We start from the raw sequence: 22,676 nt of genomic DNA, 5'->3' as shown, positions 1-22,676 counted from the left end.
ACGTGCTTTCAGCTTTTGGCTTATTGACAACATATACAAGGACAACGGAGCTTATTGCGCCAGCTTCTGCTCACTAAGTACAGTGCGGTATACAGTGTGACGTACTGTACTTGCAGGGCAGGAGAATTCGTCTTTGGAACCTTTAAGTTTGGACCGTACAAACTGAAGATGGGTGTGGTAACGATATACCACTAATTCAAAAAATCGTCATGTCTTGGCGCAAATTGTGTTTAGTTATAATATTTTTTTTATTTGTTTAATATTTAATGACCGTCTCTAATTAAAATTACAGGCTGTGCCATAATTAATGTCAAGACGCCGTGTGATGTAAATGTTGTCTCATTTTTTTGCAGAATACTGCATTTGCAAGTTTTGTTCACCAATTCCACAAGATTCTAACGCATTTGTTCACCAATTCCACAAGATTCTAACACATTTTGTTCACCAATTCCACAAGATTCTAACACCAATTCCACAAGATTCTAACACCAATTCCACAAGATTCTAACACTTTTTGTTCACCAATTCCACAAGATTCCTGACACTATATACATCCTATATGTCAGGAATCTTGCAGAATCGGGGGACAACATTTTCATGGGTATAAGGATAGGAGTTAGGGTAAAGAGGACATACGGATTTAATAAGTCAATGCGATGTCCTCAAATGTCCGCTGAACCGTGCGTGCGTGCGTGCGTGCGTGCGTGCGTGCGGTGCGTGCGGTGCGTGCGTGCGTCCTGCTGCCTGCACCTGTCCTCAGAAGGCTGATACAGTGTGCCATAGATAGAGAGATGCTGCTGCGTTCGCCTCACGCAGGCAGAGATAAAAGAGGCCTTGCAGGGACCAGCTGTGTGCCGCAGTCTAGCGGCGGGGAAAAAAAGTACTCAACGTTTCTTACTTGAGTAAAAGTATCCAATACTGTAAATGTAGAAGTACTTTGTACTGGTACGTTACATTAGGGCCCGACTCACACCTTTACATCTAGCATACAACATTGATGCATGCTTTTTGTATGAGATGTATAGCTGATGCAAGCTCGCAATGCATTTCCAATGGGAGTCTCATGGTTTGAAACAACATTTGTGTTGTATGGCTTTCGGCTGTATTTCGACTGCCCCCCTCCCCCTCATACAACACAAATGTTGTGTCAAACCATGTGACTCCCATTGGAAATGTATTGCGAGCTTGCATCAGCTATACATCTCATACAACAAGCATACATCAATCTGTTGCGACCGTGTGAGTCGCCCCTAAGTCTGCTGTTCAAAATTAGCTTGAGTAAAATACAAAAGTATTGGTTTCAAAATGGAAGTACCAAAAGTAAAAATAAAAAAGTGCTTGTTCAGAAGCACTTTTGAAAGTTTTCAAATGCATAAAAACCGTTTGAAAATAGCAGATCCTGCTGTTTTCAAATGGCCAAAATGTACATAGGGCTAAAGTTGTTATACTGTATGTTTTGTAATATTAATCAAAATCTACAAAGTAACTAGTAGAAACTAAAGTTTTTTAATAAATGTAGTGGAGTAAAAGTACACAAATGACTCAAAAACAGTACTTGCACTTGCAAGTAAATGCACTTAGTTACTGTATACCTCAGCTCACTGTCTTTTATCTGTATGTTAAGCTATAATATGGTTCAGTACAAAATCATTTTTCAAATAACAGATAAGGGATTTCCTAGAGCAGAACCTTCTACAGTATCCATACAGTTTTCTAAAGATATGACTGGTATGAATAATGATAGAGTGAGCTCACAATTGTAGATATGTTTTATATTTCCTTTTATACAACATTTTATGGGCGAAGGTATCCATGTGTGTACTGTATGTGCGTTCACGCAAATCCATGTGGCAGATTGTAAAAAACAAAACAAATTAAGAGCAAAACAAACGGCGAACAACATGGTTTTAGCTAGAGTTGTACCGATACTGGTATCGGTTACTCGAGCCGATACCACCCTCAAGTACTCGGAACCGGCCCTGAATACTTTGGCCTCACTCAGACCTTTACTGCATTGCTGTATGCTTGTTGGATGAATGTTGTGTAGTGTCATGGCCGCCCCAATGCATTTCCAATGGAAGTCACATGGTTTGTAGTCCACATTTTGGACTACAAGCTGTTGTATGGCTTTCGGCTGTGTTTCGACTGCGCCCCTCCCCCTCATACAACACAAATGTTGTGTCAAACCATGTGACTCCCATTGGAAATGCATGAGAGCTTACAACAAGCATACTGTACATCAATCTGTTGCGACCGTGTGAGTGAGGCCTTTGACCGAGTACCAAAACATCCAATTGACACTAGGCGGAACGAATGCAACGGGAGCAAGTCTGACAACAAGTGACAAGTGTCAATCCATCTGCATCTATGAGATAAAGCGGGTAAAATAAGTCGTTACTCAACAAAAATAAAGTACTCGTATCGGTACTCTGTATCGCCGAGTACTAAAAATTAAGTACTTGTACTCGTGTACTCGTATAAAAAAATGGTATCGGGACAACTCTAATTTTAGCAATTAGCATTACAGATGTCCACACATGTTGCCGTCCGAGTGACTGCTTGAGAAGTAAAAAAACTAAAGAACAGCAACAACGACAACGGAGTAAAATGTCGCATCGAAGTGGAAAAGGTTATTTTACCCCTGATGTTACAGTTGGGTGCCACCGATATTGTCCCTTATCATTTGACCCATTTAGGCCTGACCTCAAAATTTAAAAAAAAATCCTTCTAAATCCTCCAGTTTTCTGAAATAAATATTTTCACGATTTTTCAAAAACTGCTATTTTTCAATAGCTAAATTATAACATAATGTTTAAAACACCAAAAGGGGTTCCCGCCCCAAAAATGGGTTAACTGTCCTTTTGCGCAGATCACGCAAACCTCAGCAAAAAGAAAAGGACAATATTGATGGCCTCCAACTGTATATGGCTTCCATTTCACTACCTTGCATCGCGCCACGTTGTGCACACGCAGTGCACACGCAGTGCCCCTGCAGGGTGGCATCGCCACGCCGAGGTGGCAGAGAGAGAGAACGAAGCAGCCTGTTCTATTTGTGTACATGTTGAACAAGACCAGCCGTGTTTTGGGAGCCCCTACAGTCACACAGTTCTTTGTGTTCCTTCTGCCTTTATCCCATTTTGACCCGACTATAGAACAGATTCTACAAAATGTGTCTTCTAAAATCTGGAAAAACCCTATCTTGTGCCAGCCTTATCCCTAAACTAATTTGCCATTGTTTTACTATTTTAAAATACCTTGTAAAATAGTTCAACTAGCCGATGTACATCGAGACATTGTGAGCTTGTAGATCGGCTATTTGAACTATTTTAAAAGTTTTTTTTTTAAATAGTACAAAAATGGCAAAATTAGTTTAGGGATAAGGGATAAGGGGTGGTGCAAGATTAAGTTAAGTTTCTATGTCAGTGGTGCTCAACCTTTTTTTATATGAATGAATGAATGTAAAACGTTCACTGTGAAAGAATATTATTTGTGCCACATATTCACGTTTTTTTTTTGTTAAAAGCAGATCTACAGGCTCGTAGCGCGGCACCAAGTGCCGCGCTACGAGCTTGTAGATCTGCTATTTTTTCAATAGCTAAAGTACAATATAATGCTTAAAACACCAAAAAGGGGGTTCCCGTCCAGAATGGTTTAACACGACCCAGAGAGTCTGGCAGCTTTTCCCCTGGTATGTTTATGGATGTGCTATCTTGCTCAGAAATGCCGCCACCCCCCACACACTGTACATAATGCAAACACAAGCAAACATGCTCTTTGTGTGAGATGTTGTGAACAAACGCCAGTGTGCCAATTAGATTCAACCAACACTTATAGGCCCTGGCCTATATATACTTTGTCGGATTATAGCTCGCAAACGCATTGCGCATTCTTTAACCTTTTCATAATGACACACACAAAATAGGGGACGCCATGTTCAAAGTGGTTAATTATGTTCACAATGAGGATATTGTTCATTGGCGTGTTTTTCATTTGTCATATTTGATTGTGTGCCATCGTTGCCATGTGTTATCTCAAATCTTGGCTTGTTTCCGGCTTGTTTCCTCAATGTGAAGCGTTCCCTGTGCGAATACCATTGTACCACATGAAGACTATAGACCATTTGCAGACCGCGGCCATGTTTCCATCAGAGTTTGGAAGCACTCGTTTTCAGTAAAGCAACGGCCTGCTGCCTCTTACATTATGTGCTAATTATAAACAGGTGGTACGCAGGGCAGTTGAGTGATATCTAACGAGCACTTCCAAACTCCAGCACTTGGAAAAATAATCACCTGCAAGGACACAAAGTAGCTCATAACATGTAGCCTATACAGTGGATTTTTATGAAACAAACACTTTGAGGATAGAAAGAGAATAATTCAAGCTTTCTGTACAGCTGCAAAGTTGGTGAGTTTGACGTTGTTTAATACAATCGCATAGGACTTTTCTGTTTGGATGAATGGGCTGCCAATGGGAAGTCGCACCTAGGTAGCGCCCTGCCATTAACTTATATGGTAAGATGGTCTGCATATGGAGAATAGCGTCTCTATTCTGAGGGTAAACATTCAGCAAAAAAAAAAAAAAAGCAGATCTGCAAGCTTAACCCATTCTGGGCGGGAACCCCTTTTGGTGTTTTAACTAAGCATTATGTTATACTTTAGCTATTGAAAAATAGCAGATCTACAAGCTCATAGCGCGCCACCGAGTGGCGCGCTACGAGCTTGTAGGTCTGCTATTTTTTTTAAATTGTGAAAATGCGGCACAAATCGTTAAATATATATTATTTCAGAAGAATTTGTTTTATTTCGATGTCAGGCCTAAATGGCTTAATAAAAGGAGGGTGCCTAGTGTCGAGCCCTGGGGGACTCCTAAGGTCAACTAAGTATATGTTTTATGTGGTTATAAAGCCCCACAGGAGCCCAAAGGGCTGTGGGTTGGCTGATGAGGCAGCCTGCCTGCATGCAGCGACTCCCTCCCAGCCACCTTAACAATCCTCTCTCACAAGTACCGGCAGGCATGGCTCCCCCACTGGGTTAATTGGCCACATCATGTCTGGTAGATTTACCTTAACCCATTCTGACCTGAGATCAGATTCTAAAAATGTCTTGTATACATCCTGACAGTTTTCTGAAAAAGCTATGTTGTCTATGTCAGTCGTTCTTTGAATTTTCAAAAATAGCAGACCTACAAGCTCGTAGCGCGCCACTCGGTGGCGCGCTACGAGGTTGTAGATCTGCTATTTTTCAATAGCTAAAGCATAACATAATGCTAACACCAAAAGGGGTTCCCGCCCAAAATCGGTTAAACCATTTAGACCTGAGAAAAAAGATTCTACAAAATGTATTTTCTGGAAAAAACCCTATGTTTCTATATGTCAGTGCAGGTTCTCAAACATTTTCACGTCAAGGACCCACAAAAGTATATGTAATTGGCCGCCGACCCCCCCCATCTGAAAATATGTTGTTCCAGGGCCCCCCCCCCCCCCCCCCCCAGAAGCAAAGGTTGGAGTTAAAAACGCTCGCTCTGAAAGAATAATAAAGACTTGAAGGTACATTTTCGCGATTTTTCAAAAAATAGCAGACCTACAAGCTCGTAGCGCGGCTACGAGCTTAAGGGATAAGGGGTGGCGCAAGATTAAGTTAAGTTTCTATGTCAGTGGTGCTCAACCTTTTTTTTATATGAATGAATGAATGAATGAATGTAAAACGTTCACTGTGAAAGAATATATATTATTTGTGCCACATATTCACGGTTTAAAAAGCTTATTATAGAGCTTATAGATCTGCTATTTTTCAATAGCTAAAGCATAACATAATGCTTTCCCGCCCAGAATGGATTAAACCCATTTCTACCTACCTTCCCGGCTGCACAAATGGCAGCATAGCTGGGGAATCATTTCTGCGGTCTCTGCGCCTAAGCCTGCAATCATGGCACTCCAGAGATTCTTGGCCATAAAGACAGAATTGAGAAGGGAGTGCTGAACTGTTTATGAGCAGGGGGGGTTTTCTAAGTGGGAGGCCTCTGTTGTTTGATCTATAATATTATAGCTGGCTGCTATATATACGGGTGAATCACTGTTATAACTTCTGCAAAAAAAAATCACATTTGAATCGCTGATGTGTGCCAGTAGAGCCTTAATTAACCCATTTTGGGCGGGAACCCCTTTTGGGTGTTAGCATTATGTTATGCTTTAGCTATTGAAAAATAGCAGATCTACAAGCTCGTAGCGCGCCACCGAGTGGCGCGCTACGAGCTTGTAGGTCTGCTATTTTTGAAAAGTCGAAGAACGACTGACATAGAAACGTAGCTTTTTCAGAAAACTGTCGGGATGTAGAAGACATTTTTAGAATCTGATCTCAGGTCAGAATGCCTTAATTGCTCAGAGCATTACATATGCAGTCATGTGATATATATGTACTTCTGAGGGCAGCTGATACAGTAGGAGTGGGATGAAAGATAATGTCTTATATTTGTGTCAGTGTTATATTAAATTATGTCGGGATATCATTGATGGATCAAAATGGAAACTAGTCAACATTCAGACCCACTGAGCATTTTTTAAGTGGTGCAACCACTTCCTTAAGTGGCTATGTGTGTGGCTGGCTGGCTGGGTGGGTGGGTGGGTGGGTGGGTGCGTCTGAGCACGAAAACAGCATGGTTGTTTTTCACCAACTGTGTGCAACCTAACAAACACACACGCACATATTAACTGTATATACTGTATGGTGATTTTGGGTGTGCCAGTACAGTACAGTTACAGTACAGTAGAGGGACCCCCACACGGTAACTCTGTCATTTCTCAACCGTTTCGGACACGGGGCGGCTCGCCGGAATCGGCCGACAATTGCTCAGTGGGGAGTACAGAGTATATAGAATCAGATTAAACGTTGTTGTCACATTTTTTTTAGCTAATCATTAGTAATTGATTGAGGACAAAATAGCATTTCTATCAATAGGAAATTAACTTTTTATAGTTCAAGCTTCCGTGGACCGCCTTAACACGGAGCCCACCAGAAAAACGTAGTGAGCGTAGCATTAATTTAGTCTGGCAGCCCGCCTCAACCGTAGCCTATAGGTTTTCCAGGATTTATATCTTTAATCCATGTTTTGATCGGATCGAGTCGTTAGCTGCCGCTCGTTAGCATCACAGGTGTAAAGTGGGACAGTGGCCGCGGCGGCCATTTTGAAGATGCGCGCGCATCCACTTGCACTCTATGGGCTGTATTTTGCGTGTCTTAAGTACCAGGTCTTATTACTTAACTTAAGACCTGGAGGCGTGGTCAATGCTCTTTGGCCACTCAGAATAGCCAAATGGCATTGATCACGCCTCCAGGTCTTAAGTTAAGTAATAAGACCTGGTACTTAAGACACGCAAAATACAGCCCTATATGTGCTGCTTTCAATGGCCTGTATCTCCAAATCGGCGCAATGAATGTCGTTTCTGGTGAAAACGAGGTTTTCCAACGGCCGACAGCAGGCGCTGTGATACTCGCGGTCGGGGTTTTTTCCTGCACCGAGCGAGAGAACAACAACCCGGTCAAGACACCACACACACAGCATTATATGTCATCGTAACATCCGGTTACGGATATTTGGCTCTTCAAAATAAGGGCCTGCAAGTGGAAAACCATGGCAATGCGCGATCAATAGATGGCTGAGCGGTTCTCTCCTTTCACTGAGGATAAGGTTAGGAATAAGTTTAGATTTTGGCATGGTTTTACTGAGGTTACGTTTGAGGAATAACGTTAGGTTTAGGCATAGTTGGTTTTTCTGAAGTTACGTTTTAGGAATACCTGGTGGCGACTGTTCCGAGGTCGCGTCAGATTGACCTGGGGGGGCGAGCATGTTTTGCGGCGAGCGTTCTTTGTATTTGACGCAGCCCTGCCCTGTTAAATACAAGTGCAACGACGACAATAATTATCACTTATTTATTCACCCTGAAAACACGAATACAATGTGATTTTGTCCATTCTGTATGGCAGAGTAAGCTAACATATAACTCATACAATTGGGGGTGGTTCTATTTAGCCTTCCTGCTCTTCTATTGAGACATTTAGATGGTGTCAAAGGTCACGTCTCAGCTAGACACAGGATCTGACACGAAACAAGCAGGTTTCTTCTATTTACTCAATGGTAAATATTGCAGCACTTGCAGGAAACCGGTTTCAACTCCGGGTTTAGAAAAGGAAAGTGCAGCCTTAGTCAATACTTTACAAGCAAACTGCTCCAGTCAATGAAATCATGGTATTATCCTGCTGGCATTTCCCGACAGCGTAGACTAGCCCATGTAGGCCTGACGTCGAAATTTAAAAAAAATGTCTTCAAAATCCTGACAGTTTTCTGAAAAACCTTATGTTTCTGTATCAGTGGTGCTCAATATTTCATGTCAAGGACCCCGAAAATTATATGAAGTATGCCTCCGCCCCCATCTGAAAATATGTTGTTAAAATGTTCACTCTGTAATAATATTCAAAGACTTGAGGCACATTTTCACGATTTTTCAAAAATAGCAGACCTACAAGTTCATAGCGCGGCACTCGGTGCCGCGCTATGAGCTTGTAGATCTGCTATTTTTCAATAGCTGAAGTATAACATAATGCTTTAAAACACCAAAAGGGGTTCCCGCCCAGAATGGGCTAGGAGACAGCTGGCTCATACAGTTGGCATGTAAGGTGTGTTGCTGGCATTACCTTCCCTTTGTTTGTATGCAGTCATTGCAGCCGTTCTGCAAACCGTTTATGTTCGCCTGCACTCTCATTTGGTTATTTTTCCGTCTCCTCTGCCAAGAATTCTACCACACCATCCAAAAGCATGTTTGACATTGCACTGCCTTTGCACTGATTGGTCAGTTGCTGTATCTTACCTAGGGATTATACGTCAAACACGCGGCACGCCAATCACCCTCGCATCTCATGTAAAGTAGGTACTGTCCGTTTGACATCCGTTTAATTGGGGCTGCAGTGGCTCAGGGGTAGAGTGACCGGATGGGAACAGCAAGGTTAGAGTTGGTGTCGAAGTGTCCTTGAGCAAGACTCTGAACCCCTAATTGCTCCCGATGTGCAGGTTGGTTTCCTCTGGCATCGGTGTATGAATGTGTGTGTGTGTGAATGCATGGGTGAATGTAATAATCTATGTAAAGGTGTATGAGTTTGTGTGTGTGAATGTAATGCACAATCTCTGTAAATGTGTATGAATGTGTGTGAATGGGTGAATGTAATGCACAATCTATGTAAAGGTGTATGAGTGTGTGTGTGAATGGGTGAATGTAATGCACAATCTCTGTAAAGGTGTGTGAATGTGTGTGTGAATGAGTGAATGTAATGCACAATCTCTGTAAAAGTGTGTGAATGTGTGCGTGAATGGGTGAATGTAATGCACAATCTCTTTAAAGCGCCTTGGATAAAGGCGCTATGTATAAACGCACCATTTACATGTCTTTCACATCACAGGCCCTATAGAATCACACAAATTAGACAGTTTGAGTGAGAAGAGGAACACATTTTATTTACCATAATTATTACAGCAGCAGCATTATTCCAGATAATCCACACGATAAATGAATACATGTCTTATCACAACAATATATCAAGCGTACATTTAGGGGGAAAAAAGTCATGTTGCGACAGGTAGACCGGCGTGGAACTGTTTTGTTTTTTTATTTCCTTGCCTGCCTGCCTAGCAACACCAAGCCGACACCTCTATGATGTTTGATAATTGTTTCTTGTTTTGTTTTTCCCTCTCATCACGTCTTAACGGCCCAAATCTTCTTCACGGACCTAACGAACCTGCATCACCAGAACTGGAAGGTTGACTCATGACAGCTGCGCTTCCATTGTTTGGCTGAAAAGGTCACCCCCTCTGCAGAGCTATAGAGTTTCCTTAAAGGCACAGTTCACCACCAAAAACAAGATGCTTTTCTGAAAGTATTGAGTGCATGGGTTTTCCTTTTTTTTTTTTTTTTAGTGGTGCAACCACTCCAAGGAACAGCAATGTCCCTATGGGACTATGGGACCATGTCCCAATGTTTAGAGTACCAGTAGGGGCAAAAGTGGCACTGTTGTGCCAGAAACAGAGAGAGAGAGAGATAGTGTTGCACTGTTTCCTGCTAATTACAGAGAGAGAGAGAGACAGGGGGAGAGGGGAGTTGCACCACTCAGTTCACACAGGTGTGATTTTTTACATCTTTTTAGTTAATCCTTGTAATCTCGTTTCAATATTACGAGGTGTGTAAAATCAATATAAATCCCCAACCATGAATCACAAACATTGATTCATAAATTATTTCATGATGATGCTACACTAATAGAGTCGTCGTCCCCCCCCCCCCCACACACACACTACTGTACATGTCCCATTTTGTTTCTGCTTGTCTCTCAGACAAGGTAAGGTGCGAAATCTACTAAGGCCTCATTCACACTATTGAGACACCTGTCTTGTCCGTGTCTTGTGTCTTGTCCGTGTTTAATGGCCGCCCCAATGTATTTTAGAAAAAGGAGAATACGAGCCCCAATGCATTTCCAATGGAAGTCACATGGTTTGACCAAACATTTTTGTTTGATGGCAGTGTTCTGCCCCCCTTCCCCCCCATCAAACAAAAATGTTTGGTCAAACCATGTGACTTCCATTGGAAATGCATTGAAGTGGCCATTAAACACGGACAATAGTGTGAATGAGCCCCAAGAGTCAGAACAGTACACACTGCAACCTTGTTAAACCCCTTGGGCGATCCTAATCTTGAAAACAAAACATCCCGAGGAAATAAAAACAAATAAGTATGTTAAACACAAACACCTCAGATGGAAACGACGGTATATACACAGCTGCACATAAACAACCTCCACCCCTGGATGGGTGCACGTCGGGATATAGCGACGGCGGTGTTATCGGGCTGTTAGTATGGCCTCACTCAGACCTTTACTGCATTGCTGTATGCTTGTTGGATGAATCTTGTGTAGTGTCATGGCCGCCCCAAAGCATTTCCAATGGAAGTCACATGGTTTGTAGTCCACATTTTTGGACTACAAGCTGTTGTATGGCTTTCGGCTGTGTTTCGACTGCGCCCCTCCCCCTCATACAACACAAATGTTGTGTCAAACCATGTGACTCCCATTGGAAATGCATTGGGGCGGCCATGACACTACACAACATTCATCCAACAAGCATACAGCAATGCAGTAAAGGTCTGAGTGAGGCCTTAGTATGTCTAACCAACAGGGACGTGCAGAGAGTGTTAGAGGGGCAGGGGCTGTAAGAGGACACTTTTGGACAAAAATAGCGAAAAGAGCAGATCTACAAGCTCACAACGCGTCGCAGTGCGACCAGGAAACGGTTTCAACTCCGGGTTAGAAAAGGTTACTAAAGTGAAGCTTTAGTCAATACTTTACAAGTAACTGCTCTAGTCAATGAAATCATGCTATTTTCGGGGCACAACCCAGCACTCTAAGGCTGAGCTCACACGGTTAATGCAGTGATTTTTGTTGTGAGTGTCATGGCCGCCCCCAATGCATTTCCAATGGAGGTCACATGGTCTGTTGTATGGCTTTCAGCTGTGTTTCGACTGCGCCCCTCCCCCTCACACAACACAATGTTGTGTCAAACCATGTGACCTCCATTGGAAATGCATTGGGCGGCCATGACACTACACAACATTGATCCAACGAGCACGAGAATTGCATTAAAGGTGTGAGCTCAGCATTAGGCCTCACTCAGACCTTTACGGCATTGCTGTATGCTTGTTGGATGAATGTTTTCAGACGGGTAAAAGGGCAGGGGCTGAAGCCTCCTTTGATGTCTATGTGTGCACGTCCCTGCTAACCAACCTAAGCACCCCCCCCTGGATGTGTCATTCCTCTTCTGTGCCACGGTTTATTCTAGGTTTCAATTCATAATGAGAACCTTTTACAGGTATAATCCCAAAATACACATGGTGCTCAGCTGCCGAATGAATCATCATGCTGTAAACAGGTGTATAACCCATTCTCGACGGGGAACCCCTTTTGGTGTTTGGAAGCATCGTGTTATACTTTAGCTAATGAAAAATAGCAGATCTGCAAAATAAATTCGTTAAAATGTGCCTCAAATCTTTGAATATATATTCTTTCAGAACGTTTTTTAACTCAAATCTTTGCTTCTGGGGCATCCCTGGAACAACATATTTTCAGATGGGGGGGGGGGGGGTCGGCGGCCAATTACATTATAATTCTGGGCGTCCTTGACATGAAAAAAGTTGAGAACCACTGACATACTGTAGAAACATGGGTTTTCAGAAAACTATTAGGATTTAGAAGCCTTTTTTTTAATCGACATCAGTCCAAAATGGGTTAAGACACATGCATGGCAGACAAAACCGGAGAGCAGTACGTCGTAAATCCTTTCAGCTTTACCTGTGTCATAATCTCACATTGTCAATAGATCCTTTTCATGCTAGACAACACACATTGCAAATTAATCCAAATTTATTTTCCCCGTTGCTGTGAATCTGTGCAAAGACGGCAACACAATTCCACTGAAAAGGTCTGCGCGGAGCTATGACGGTGATCTGTGAAGGGAAATTCAAGAACTGTCTCGAAGATTACAATAATTGCCGTGGTAAACGTCAACAAGTTTTCCAGTTATTTTGAGCTTTGTGCTTTCAAACTCATTACACCAGTGAGCTGTGTCAGAGGCAGCCCACTGCACATCACAGACGGAACATTTTGCTTCTGCTGTCGGATCTTAACCGATTCTGGCCAGGAACACCCTTTTGGTGTTTTAAGCATTATGTTGTGCTTTAGCTGTTGAAAAATAGCAGATCTACAAGCTCATAGCGCGCCACTGAGTGGCACGCTATGAGTTTGTAGATCTGTTATTTTTGAAAAGTCGTGAAAATGTGGCGCAAATCTTTGAATATATATATATAATCTTTCAGAGCGAATGTTTTTTAACTCAAATCTTTGCTTCTGGGGAGGTCCCTGGAACATGTTTTCAGATGGGGGTCGGCGGCCAACTACATATCATTTTGGGGGTCCGACTCCTTGACATGAAAATGTCAGAACGACTGACATAGAAAAACATGTGTTTTTCAGAAAACTATCAGGATTTAGAAGACATTTTGCAGAATCGGTCTCGGTCGAAATGGATTAACCCATTCTGGGCGGGAACCCCTTTTGGTGTTAGCATTATGTTATGCTTTAGCTATTGAAAAATAGCAGATCTACAAGCTCATAGCGCGCCACCGAGTGGCGCGCTACGAGCTTGTAGGTCTGCTATTTTTGAAAAATCGAAGAACGACTGACAAAGAAACTGCTTTTTCAGAAAACTATCAGGATTTAGAAGACATTTTGTAGAATCGGTCTCGGTCGAAATGGATTAAAGTACATTTCCAAACACTTTGCCAAAACTTTGTTGAGAGCTGGTACACCGAGCTGACCTGCAGGCTGTCGATCAGCCCATGGTAGAAAAAACAAGAATACAGTGCCTTTTTTTTTTAGGTATACATAATGATATCATGTACTAGAGATACAGCATTGTTTGTACTGTACCGTACTGTTTTGGAAAATAAATACATAAAAATTAGCAAGGGAACTCACTGAGTCAGACGGTGTTCAATTATTCATGCAAACTGTAATGTACCCAAACAGGCCAACTGTCAGCAACATCCCCATTATGAGAACATAATATAAGCCTATGACGATGGGCCTTGTGATTAAGTCATTTTGGGGCGGGAACCCCTTTTGGTGTTAGCATTAGCATTATGTTATGCTTTAGCTATTGAAAAATAGCAGATCTACAAGCTCATAGCGTGCCACTGAGCTTGTAGGTCTGCTATTTTTTGAAAAATCGAAGAACCACTGACATAGAAACATAGCTTTTTCAGAAAACTGTCAGGACGTAGAAGACATTTTTAAAATCTGATCTCAGGTCAAAATGGGTTAAGTTGACAACGTGAAAATGTAGAAACCATTAAAACCCACCATATCCTTTGTTATTCTCTTATTAGTCTTGTGTTGTGTTGCAGTGAGAAAGCATGGATAACAAGAAGAGCTAGCTATAGTGTTATGTGTCCTTAGTAGAAGTGGGTCAGTGAAGTGTACAGATTTAGACACGGTCAGGTTATGGACTCCTACTCGAGGTCCAAAATAGGTTTGTGTTTGTGTCTTAACCGATCCTGGGCGGGAACCCCCTTTTGGTGTTTTATTAAGCATTATGTTACACTTTTAGCTGTTGAAAAATAGCAGATCTACAAGCTCGTAGCGCGGCACCGAAAGCTGCGCTATGAGCTCGTAGGTCTGCTATCTTTGAAAATATATTCTTTCGGAGCGAACGTTTTTAAACTCAAATCTTTGCTTCTGGGGGGGTCCCTGGAACAGCCAAATACATATAACCTTGGGGTTCTTGACATGAAAATGTTTGAGAACGACTGACACAGAAACATGCGTTTTTCCAGAAAACTGTCAGGATTTAGAAGGCATTTTGTAGAATCGACGTCAGGCCTAAATAGGTTAACTGTACATAACAACTGACCCTAGTCTGTCTGTACTGTCTGTACTGTCTCTTTCATTTGTACTGGTACATCTTGACGCAGTGGTGCATGCTGTCGGACACGACCAGGTGGCCGCTGTCCGGTAACAGGGCGAGCCCACGGGGGCTGCTGAGCCCCTGGGTGACCACGGGCCGGCCCACGCCCTGGGCCGGGTACAGGACGATCCTGTGCCGATCCTCCGCCCAGTCCGCCACCAGCACGTTGCCGTCTCCGTCGATGCAGATCCCCCACGGGGAGACCAGGACGGGCCCCATGCCGGAGCACACGCCCAGGACCCTCACCGTGTTCCAGCCGGGCTCCAGCACCTTGACGCAGGGCTCGCGGCCCGTCTCGCTGCCCCTCTCCGACACGGCCACCATGCCCGAGGTCGGGCACGCCGCCACCAGGTAGGGCCGGTGGAAGCCCGTCACCACCGTGCGCTCCAGGCGGGCGCCGGTCTTGGTGTCCAGCTTGAGGGCCACGAGCGTGCCTTTGCGGATGTCGGCCACCAGGAACTCGTCCAGGCGGGTCACCGTCACGCCCCTCGGGGCCTCCAGGTCATCTCTCATGGCCGCCGAGCCCGAGCCCGCCGCCGCCCCCGAGCCGCCGAAGGTCTGGAGCAGGCGCCCGTGGCGGTTGAACACGAGCAGGGCGCGCTCGGCCGCGCAGCTCAGCGCGATCAGGCCCTTGGCGTTCACGGCGATGTCGAAGTAGTTCCGGCAGCGCCTCGCCGAGCTGTCGGACGTGGGCGAGGTCACTTGCTGCATGATGTTGCCCTGAGGGTCAGTCACCTGGAATAAGAATTAAAAAATATGTTTTACTTTTTTTGATATTATATCATTTCTATGTTGCTATGCATGCAACACAATTCATTATGCCAATATGAATCACTTAAAGGACCACTTTTCATCTTCATATAATAGGTCCTCACTAATAATCATGATAAAATGGCATGATTTCTTTCTACTCAGTCTGTGTCTCATAGGAGGGCTGTGGGCAGTTTAGAAACCGTCTTCCAGTGACATCATCATTAGGCAGATTTTTTTTTAAACAAGATTTTTTTACAAAAATGTTTAGATTTTTATTATCGTGAGAACGATGGCTTCCATTTTTGCATTGCAACTTTTCAGGACTAGAAAGCCTGCCGTTTCTATTAGCTTGTATTCCCCATCGATGATGTCACTGGAAGACGGTTTCTGAACTGCCCACAGTTCTCAGCCTATGAGACACAGGCTGAGTAGAAAGAATTTGCGCCATTTTTTCATGATTATTAGTGAGGACCTGAAGATAGGTTGAAAAGTGGTGAAGTGGTCCTTTAAACTTGATTTTTTTTCTGTTGCTGTGACAGGGCTTGTCGTGTCACGTCAGGCCCCTCTTGTGCAGCACTGTGTGACAGGCAGTGTTGTTTTTGGCAGCACATTTTGATTTTAGTTTTAGTCATAGTCTCTTGAATAGTTTTCATTTAGTTTTAGTCACATTTTAGTCACCTGGAGTGTTTTAGTCGACTAAATATCATAAGATTTTAGTCGACTAAATCAACTGTAGATTTAAGTGTATTTTGGCGGGCCGTAATGACTGATTTTGACTGACTGATTTTGACTGACTGATTTTGACTGATTTTGACTGACTGATTTTGACTGACTGATTTTGACTGACTGATTTTGACTGACTGATTTTGACTGACTGATTTTTTACACTTGCTGAAAATAGCAGATCTAGATCTAGATCTAGATCTAGATCGGAGCTTGTAGATCGGATACTTATATGCAAATACTTATATGCTCACATACACACCTGCACGCGTGCATTTCCACAGTCCACTATGAAGAGCTGGCCCTGTGGCGTGACGTGGACCCCACTGGGGAGGGTGAGCTCGGCGCGACCGGTTCCCTGCTTCCCAAACTGCCTGACCAGACGGCTTCCTCCGGCGTGGAGGAGCTGCTGCTGCGGGAACGCCAGGTCTCCTCCTTCCTCCTCCATCTCCACCAAGGCTGGCTCTCCCCTGTCTCCTCTTCTCCCCCTGTTGTTGTTTTGATCCGGAGAGGAGGAGGAGCCGTCGATGACGGACATGGAGAGAGAGCGAGCGACCGGCACGAGTCCCCCCTTCTGTAGGCGTTGTTGAACGCCTCTGTACCCGGGGCAAGGGCTCGAGGCCTTCTTGTTGCCGAGAGTCGTGAGAGAGGAGAGAGCGGAGTTGGAATGAGAGGACTTGTGGTTGCTGCGGTTGACCCTCCACACGCCGACGCAGTCGTTGCTCCCACTGACCAACGGACGCGTCTTGTTGTGAGTCAGGTCTGCCGTAGACTTGGATAGACGGGGGTTGTGGTTCAGAGGTCCTCCTCTGCCGCTGCCGCCGCCGCCAACGTCACGAGGGGAGCTGACGATGAACGTGTAGCAGGAGTCGAGGCTGTCCGTGGGGGAGGGCGCCCGGCCGGAGTCCCCCGAGGTGCAGCCGTGGGTGTTGTCGTCGGAGGACTGGCTCAAGCGAGAGTGGGGCCTCGTCATGCCCCTAGTAGAGGTCAGGTCCAGGCAGCTTTGGCTGGCCAGAGCTGGTTCTCTGTTGTTGTGGGCGGCCATCTTGGGCGAGGTCGCGGAAGCGTAGCCGTGCCTCGAAACAACGCCCCTGTTTGAATCCTGTCTCGCCCTCGCTCTTTCTCCGTCCCGGCTGTCGGCGGTGCTCCAGCGCTGACTCACCCTCGGACGCTCCTGTCTTCCTCGTTCGGGCGAGGGGGAACGCTCGCGGTCGGAGACCAGGGCCAGAGTACGTGGTTTCCTGGGGTTCCGAGGGGAGTAGTGTCTGCCGCCGCTATTCGTCCTATACGAGCGCTCCTCGCCCTCGGAATCGGCATTGTTGTCGAGCGCTGCGGCGGGGACGGACAGAAACCCGTCGTCCCCCGGCGGTTCGGAGGTGGGAGACTCCGTCTCTTCGTCCTGCGATGACTCTCGGTCAGACTGCTCCTCCTGCCTGGGAGGAGGCCATGACTGTTGCGTCTTGGGCGAGGACGGCTTCCGCTCCTCTCCCGATTCCTCGTCGCTGCGTCCCACAGAGAGACGGATCTTCCTCACCGACCGGCCCGTCGGCGAGGTCAGCGTCTCCCCCCCTGGCCCAGCTCCGTCTGGGGTGCTCCTACCTTCTCCGGAACCTCCGTGACCGCCGCCACATTGCATCTCTCCGGCGTGGAGAGGACACAGCTGGCCCTGGGGCCCGCAGCCTCCGCCGGGCAGGGAAAGGTTGTGCTCCTGCACGCGGATATCCCCGAAGGTGACGGCGTTGGGCTGGGAGCTGGGCTTGAAGCTCACCTTCTTCAACGAGAGGGATATCTCCCACGGTTGCAGGAGATCGGCCACGCCCTTCACCAACAGATCTTGCTCGGGCGCCGCCGCGCTCTGCTGACCACTCCTCTGGATCTGCTCCCGCAGGTGGGCCAGCTTGCCGAGCCGCTGGCTCAGCAGGGACTGACTGACCCGCGCCGCGGCGGCGTTCTCCTTCAGCAGCTGCTCCAGCTGCTGCTGGGCGTCGCGGTGGTCCTGCTCCACCCTCTCCAGCAGGCGGCACTCCTCGCGGCGCGCCCCGAGGACGGCGCGGTCCACGCCCCGCTTCACCACCTCCGCCTCGAACGCCTGGCGCTCGCGCAGGCGACGGAGCTCCGTCTCGGCGCGGGCCAGGTCGCACAGCGCCTGAGTGGCCCAGCACGGCAGCAGAGGGGACGGGGGCAACGGAGAGAGCTCAGGGTCTTCTGGGAATTCCATAGTCCTGAGAGTATGCAGGACTGGGATGGATGGAGTGAATTAGGATGGGGTTATTGTTGCCCTCTGTCACACAATAAGCTCTTCTTTTGCTGCTTGGTTTTTGGCTTTCGGTTTGGGCTCCTGAAGAAATAAAAACAAGAAAACATTGAGTGTCATGGTTTGTCAGATTTTGAAAACACAAAATCAATTATACATATTAATCTATGAGGATTTTGTGCTCTTTTTTTCCCCACTCCAACTAAAAGGCTGCTTTGATTTTTCCCAGCAGGGGGTTTCAGATGGAACTGCTGATAGATAGTGAATAATAACCTTTTGATGAGTAAAAGATCTGTTTGTTCCCTCTCCTTTTTTTCCCCTCCTGAATCAGTTATTAGTTTTAATTATTTAAGAGACCAAAGTGTGACGGCTTTCATATGATACCAGCTTATCATCAAATGTTAAATAAATTGCAAAATTGCAAGCCATCGTCAACATGCTTATCTGTGCCCCAGGATCATGAAATTGTAGGAAATGAAATGGAAAGTTCCATTGATACCATAGTCTTGATAGCCTAACTTAAACTAAACCTAAATACTTAGTTGACCGGGTGCGCCAATTAAGGGTATATACTTGGTTTACGCAAACAATTGCTGATCTATAAGCCTATACAGCGCATCACAGCAACAATGTAATTGTGAGCTTGTAGATCGGCAATTCCTGCCAAATGTTCTGAAAGTGTCTTGATACAAATTACAAAATACCAAAAAAAAAGTACCAGTATTTGAAATACGTATTTCACACCTGCAGACTTCTCACCAGTGTCCCTCAGCATATCATTTGGGAACCACTGGTTTCAGTGCAGAGAGAGTGTGAATGAATGTGAATGGTTGTGTTGGATACCAGTCCAGTATAGGCAGTATAGGCATCCCCTTTTGGTGTTTCAAGCATTATGTTATACTTTAGCTATTGAAAAATAGCAGATCTACAAGCTCATAGCGCGGCACCGAGTTATGAGCTTGTAGGTCTGCTATTTTTGAAAAATCGTGAAAATGTGGCCTAATATATATATGGCCTATATATAAAGATTTAGGCCACATTTTCACGATTATATAATTATATATATAAAATGTATGCTTTGGAAAATGGTTAGAAATAATGTCAAGTATATATGGTTTTTCATGCATGGTATATATCATTACATTACCAGACCTAACTGGCTATCACGGGTTTAAAAACATGTAGTATTTGCAACAAAAGAAGATTGTGCCATGCTTTTTGTTCTGGTTTGTATGCTTGACTGTACTTGTACTGTACAGTGTACAGTAGTGTGGGAGGGGTCTGTTACTTCCACAGCCTGGTACACACATTGAATACCACATAATTTAGTTTTGACCTCGTTTTCCTAATCAAATGAAACAGATTTAAGTTAATTTAGTTGCCAGGGTAGTTAAAGTTTAGTATTTCATCCCCATGCCATTTGTCAACCAGATGGGACTTGACCTTCTCCCAGTAACTAAATACAGCTAGGTCACAAATGGAAGTGAGTAAAGCCCATTTTGCCTCTGAAATGCCAAAAGTCAATGGATTTCCTTTAGTCAAAGTAGAAGTAGTGTGTGTGTGTGTGTGTGTGTGTGTGTGTGTGTGTGTGTGTGTGTGTGTGTGTGTGTGTGTGTGTGTGTGTGTGTGTGTGTGTGTGTGTGTGTGTGTGTGTGTGTGTGTGTGCGTGTGCGTGTGCGTGCGCTTGCGTGCGTGCAAATAGCTCTTTTGGTAACACTTTCTATAAAGCCCAAATGGTGTATATTTATAACATTCTAAAGCATTGTATGACTTATAAGGTCAAATATATCATAATACTTGATAATTGCAGCACACTCACAAACATTTTGCAATGATCATAGTGTCCTAAAAACTTCATCCATTTGTATAATTGTATAATGGATTATATTCACTGAATGCATATTAGTGTGAAATTATGAAATATTATGAGACTTGACAGAAGAATTAATTACAAAATGTTTGTTGCATTATGACTACATAGATTTATGCCTAAAACTGTAATTATGTGTGTCATAAACAGCTTACATGTATCGTGTTTATATAATGCGTTTTAGGAATTGGCATTACAGAAAGTGTATTTTCTACAATAGAAAGTATAATTTATATTCTCAAACAGTGACGCAGTATACACCAGCATGATTGATCCCACCAAAGCATCTCTGAATCTCTGAATTGAATCCCTTGTGTCCCAGTGTGACTGCAGGACACAATGCTACGTTCCAAGTTCAGGAGACTTCGGGGAAAAAAGCAATTCTCCTGAATGCTGCCTTCCGGGAATGGCATGGAAAGGAGTGGCATTTTTTCCATCTCTTTCACCATGTAGTATAAATGCTGCATTCATGGTCTGGAAAAGGGCAGTTGTTTTACAGACGGGTAAAAAGGGCATGTCTATGTGTGCATGTCCCTGATGATACACCATTAAAAGCACTATAGCAAGGTGCTTAATAATAATAATAAGAAGAAGAAGAAGAAGAAGAATAAACGTTATTTATAGAGTGCTTTTCAGAACAAAGTCAATTCAATTCAATTCAAAGGGCTTTATTGGCATGAGAAAACACATGTTTACATTGCCAAAGCAGAAAGCACAATTCAAAACAAAAGCTATGTACATTTGAAAGTCAGAATCTTCAATAGATCAATTTCTATGTACCAAGATCACTGGATGCAAAGTCACATAGATAGTGCTTTACATTGCATATAAAATGCAGTCCAATAATAAAGGCCTATAATACAACAACATCAGAGTAGGTTGAGAACCATTGTGTCAGAGATGTAAAGATTAGTCCATTAGCATTTCAAATGGAGTCAGACAGCCTCGGGAACGGGAGAGTGAGTGGGAGGTATAAAGAGAAGAAGAAAGCTGGCTCGGGCAATGCCACAAATAATGATTTCTCTCTTCCTTCCCTCCACACCACACATGTGGGAGAAATGTGATGTGACATTATCCCATGTTGGGCGGGAACCCCTTTTGGTGTTAGCATTATTGCGAACGCAATGAGCACTAACTATGAGACCTAGCAGAACATGTCTGTCTGTCTGTCTGTCTGTCTGTCTGTCTGTCTGTCTGTCTGTCTGTCTGTGTGTGTCACGCTGTAACACCACCCGCCCGCCACCAGAGGGCGCAGCTGTATCACACCCAAAACACGCACGCATGCACGCACGCACACACGCACGCACGCACGCACGCACACACATACACACACTAAAAAAAGAACTTAAAAAAAAAATCTGAAAAAAACACTTAAAAAAATAACTTAAAAAAACCTTAAAGTACGTAATTTATTCCAATTGTTGTTATTGCAATTTACGAGCTGCGTTCGCTTCCCGCGTTCGCGCGTCTTACTTGTGTTATGCTTTAGCTATTGAAAAATAGCAGACCTACAAGCTCATAGCGCGCCACCGAGTGGCGCGCTACGAGCTTGTAGGTCTGCTGTTTTTGAAAAATCGAAGAACCACTGACATAGAAACGTAGCTTTTTCAGAAAACTGTCAGGATGTAGAAGACATTTTTAGAATCTGATCTCAGGTCAAAATGGGTTATTACAAATCATCCAGAGAGGAGGCTTTGACGGTTTCATTTATGATTTGGAAACAAAGCATTCCAGAGAGGAACTGCATGCATGCGATGATTGAAGGCTGTCATGTCTTTGCGATCGACACGATGGTGTATTGCATTATATCTGTAATGGTGGATCTGGGAACTGAAGTACCTATTTTGTGAGACGTTATATAGGAATGAAACTGGATAAACTAGATGGGGAGTCAAACTATTCTTTATCTCCGTTGCAAGATAGTGCTTTTCTGTCGTTTCTTGCGTGCACAACATCCCCAAGGTCTTTGTAATCTAGGATCTCTATTGTGCAGCTGCGGTGCAGCTGGGGGGGGGGGGGGGGGGGGGGGGGTCATGAAACCATTTCCACTTCTCAGGTGGTCTGGCACGAGTCGTCTGCTGCTTTCTGATGAACCCAGAATCAAAACTATACTGGAGGCTATATTACAACTGAACGCTGCTACGTGTTCAGTTTGTATATGCATACTTTTACAGTATCTGGAACAAGAGTAGGCTACACCACCCCCCCCCAAACCTCTCTTGCTTTTCTGTTTGCAAATAAACATGCCCTGCCTTGCCCAAATAATTTAAATGTCTGCATTTCTAAAGGAGGACAGAGAAGGGGAAAAACAGACCACAGGCTCCACAGCTAAACACAGCTAAACCCCTTATCCCTAAACTTCTTTGCCTTTTTTTTCTTTTACTATTTTGAAAAACATTTTTGATTAGTTCAACTAGCCGATCTACATTGACACGTTGTGAGCTTGTAGACTGGCCATTTGAACTATTCAAAAATGTTTAGCAAAATAGTAAAAAAAAAAAAAGGCAAGTAAGGGGTAAGGGG

General features: G+C 44.4%; 1 protein-coding gene across 1 annotated transcript in view; it reads right to left on the bottom strand.

Annotated features, from left to right (window-relative positions):
• Positions 1-18,313: 18,313 nt before the first annotated feature.
• Positions 18,314-22,676, bottom strand: part of trappc10 (trafficking protein particle complex subunit 10) — a gene marked incomplete at its 3' end in the record, with an annotated part of 82,659 nt that continues 78,296 nt past the window's right edge. Inside the window, exon 8 of the mRNA XM_079518623.1 lies at positions 18,314-18,367. Coding sequence (XP_079374749.1) covers positions 18,314-18,367 — 54 coding nt within the window. The remainder of the gene's footprint in view (positions 18,368-22,676) is intronic.

The sequence above is a fragment of the Electrona antarctica genome, assembly GCF_951216825.1.
Source record: "Electrona antarctica genome assembly, chromosome: 13".
In the NCBI taxonomy this organism is placed as follows: Eukaryota; Metazoa; Chordata; class Actinopteri; order Myctophiformes; family Myctophidae; genus Electrona; species Electrona antarctica.
Note: the sequence above shows the minus strand (reverse complement) of the source record. Positions and strands in the feature narration are given on the sequence as shown.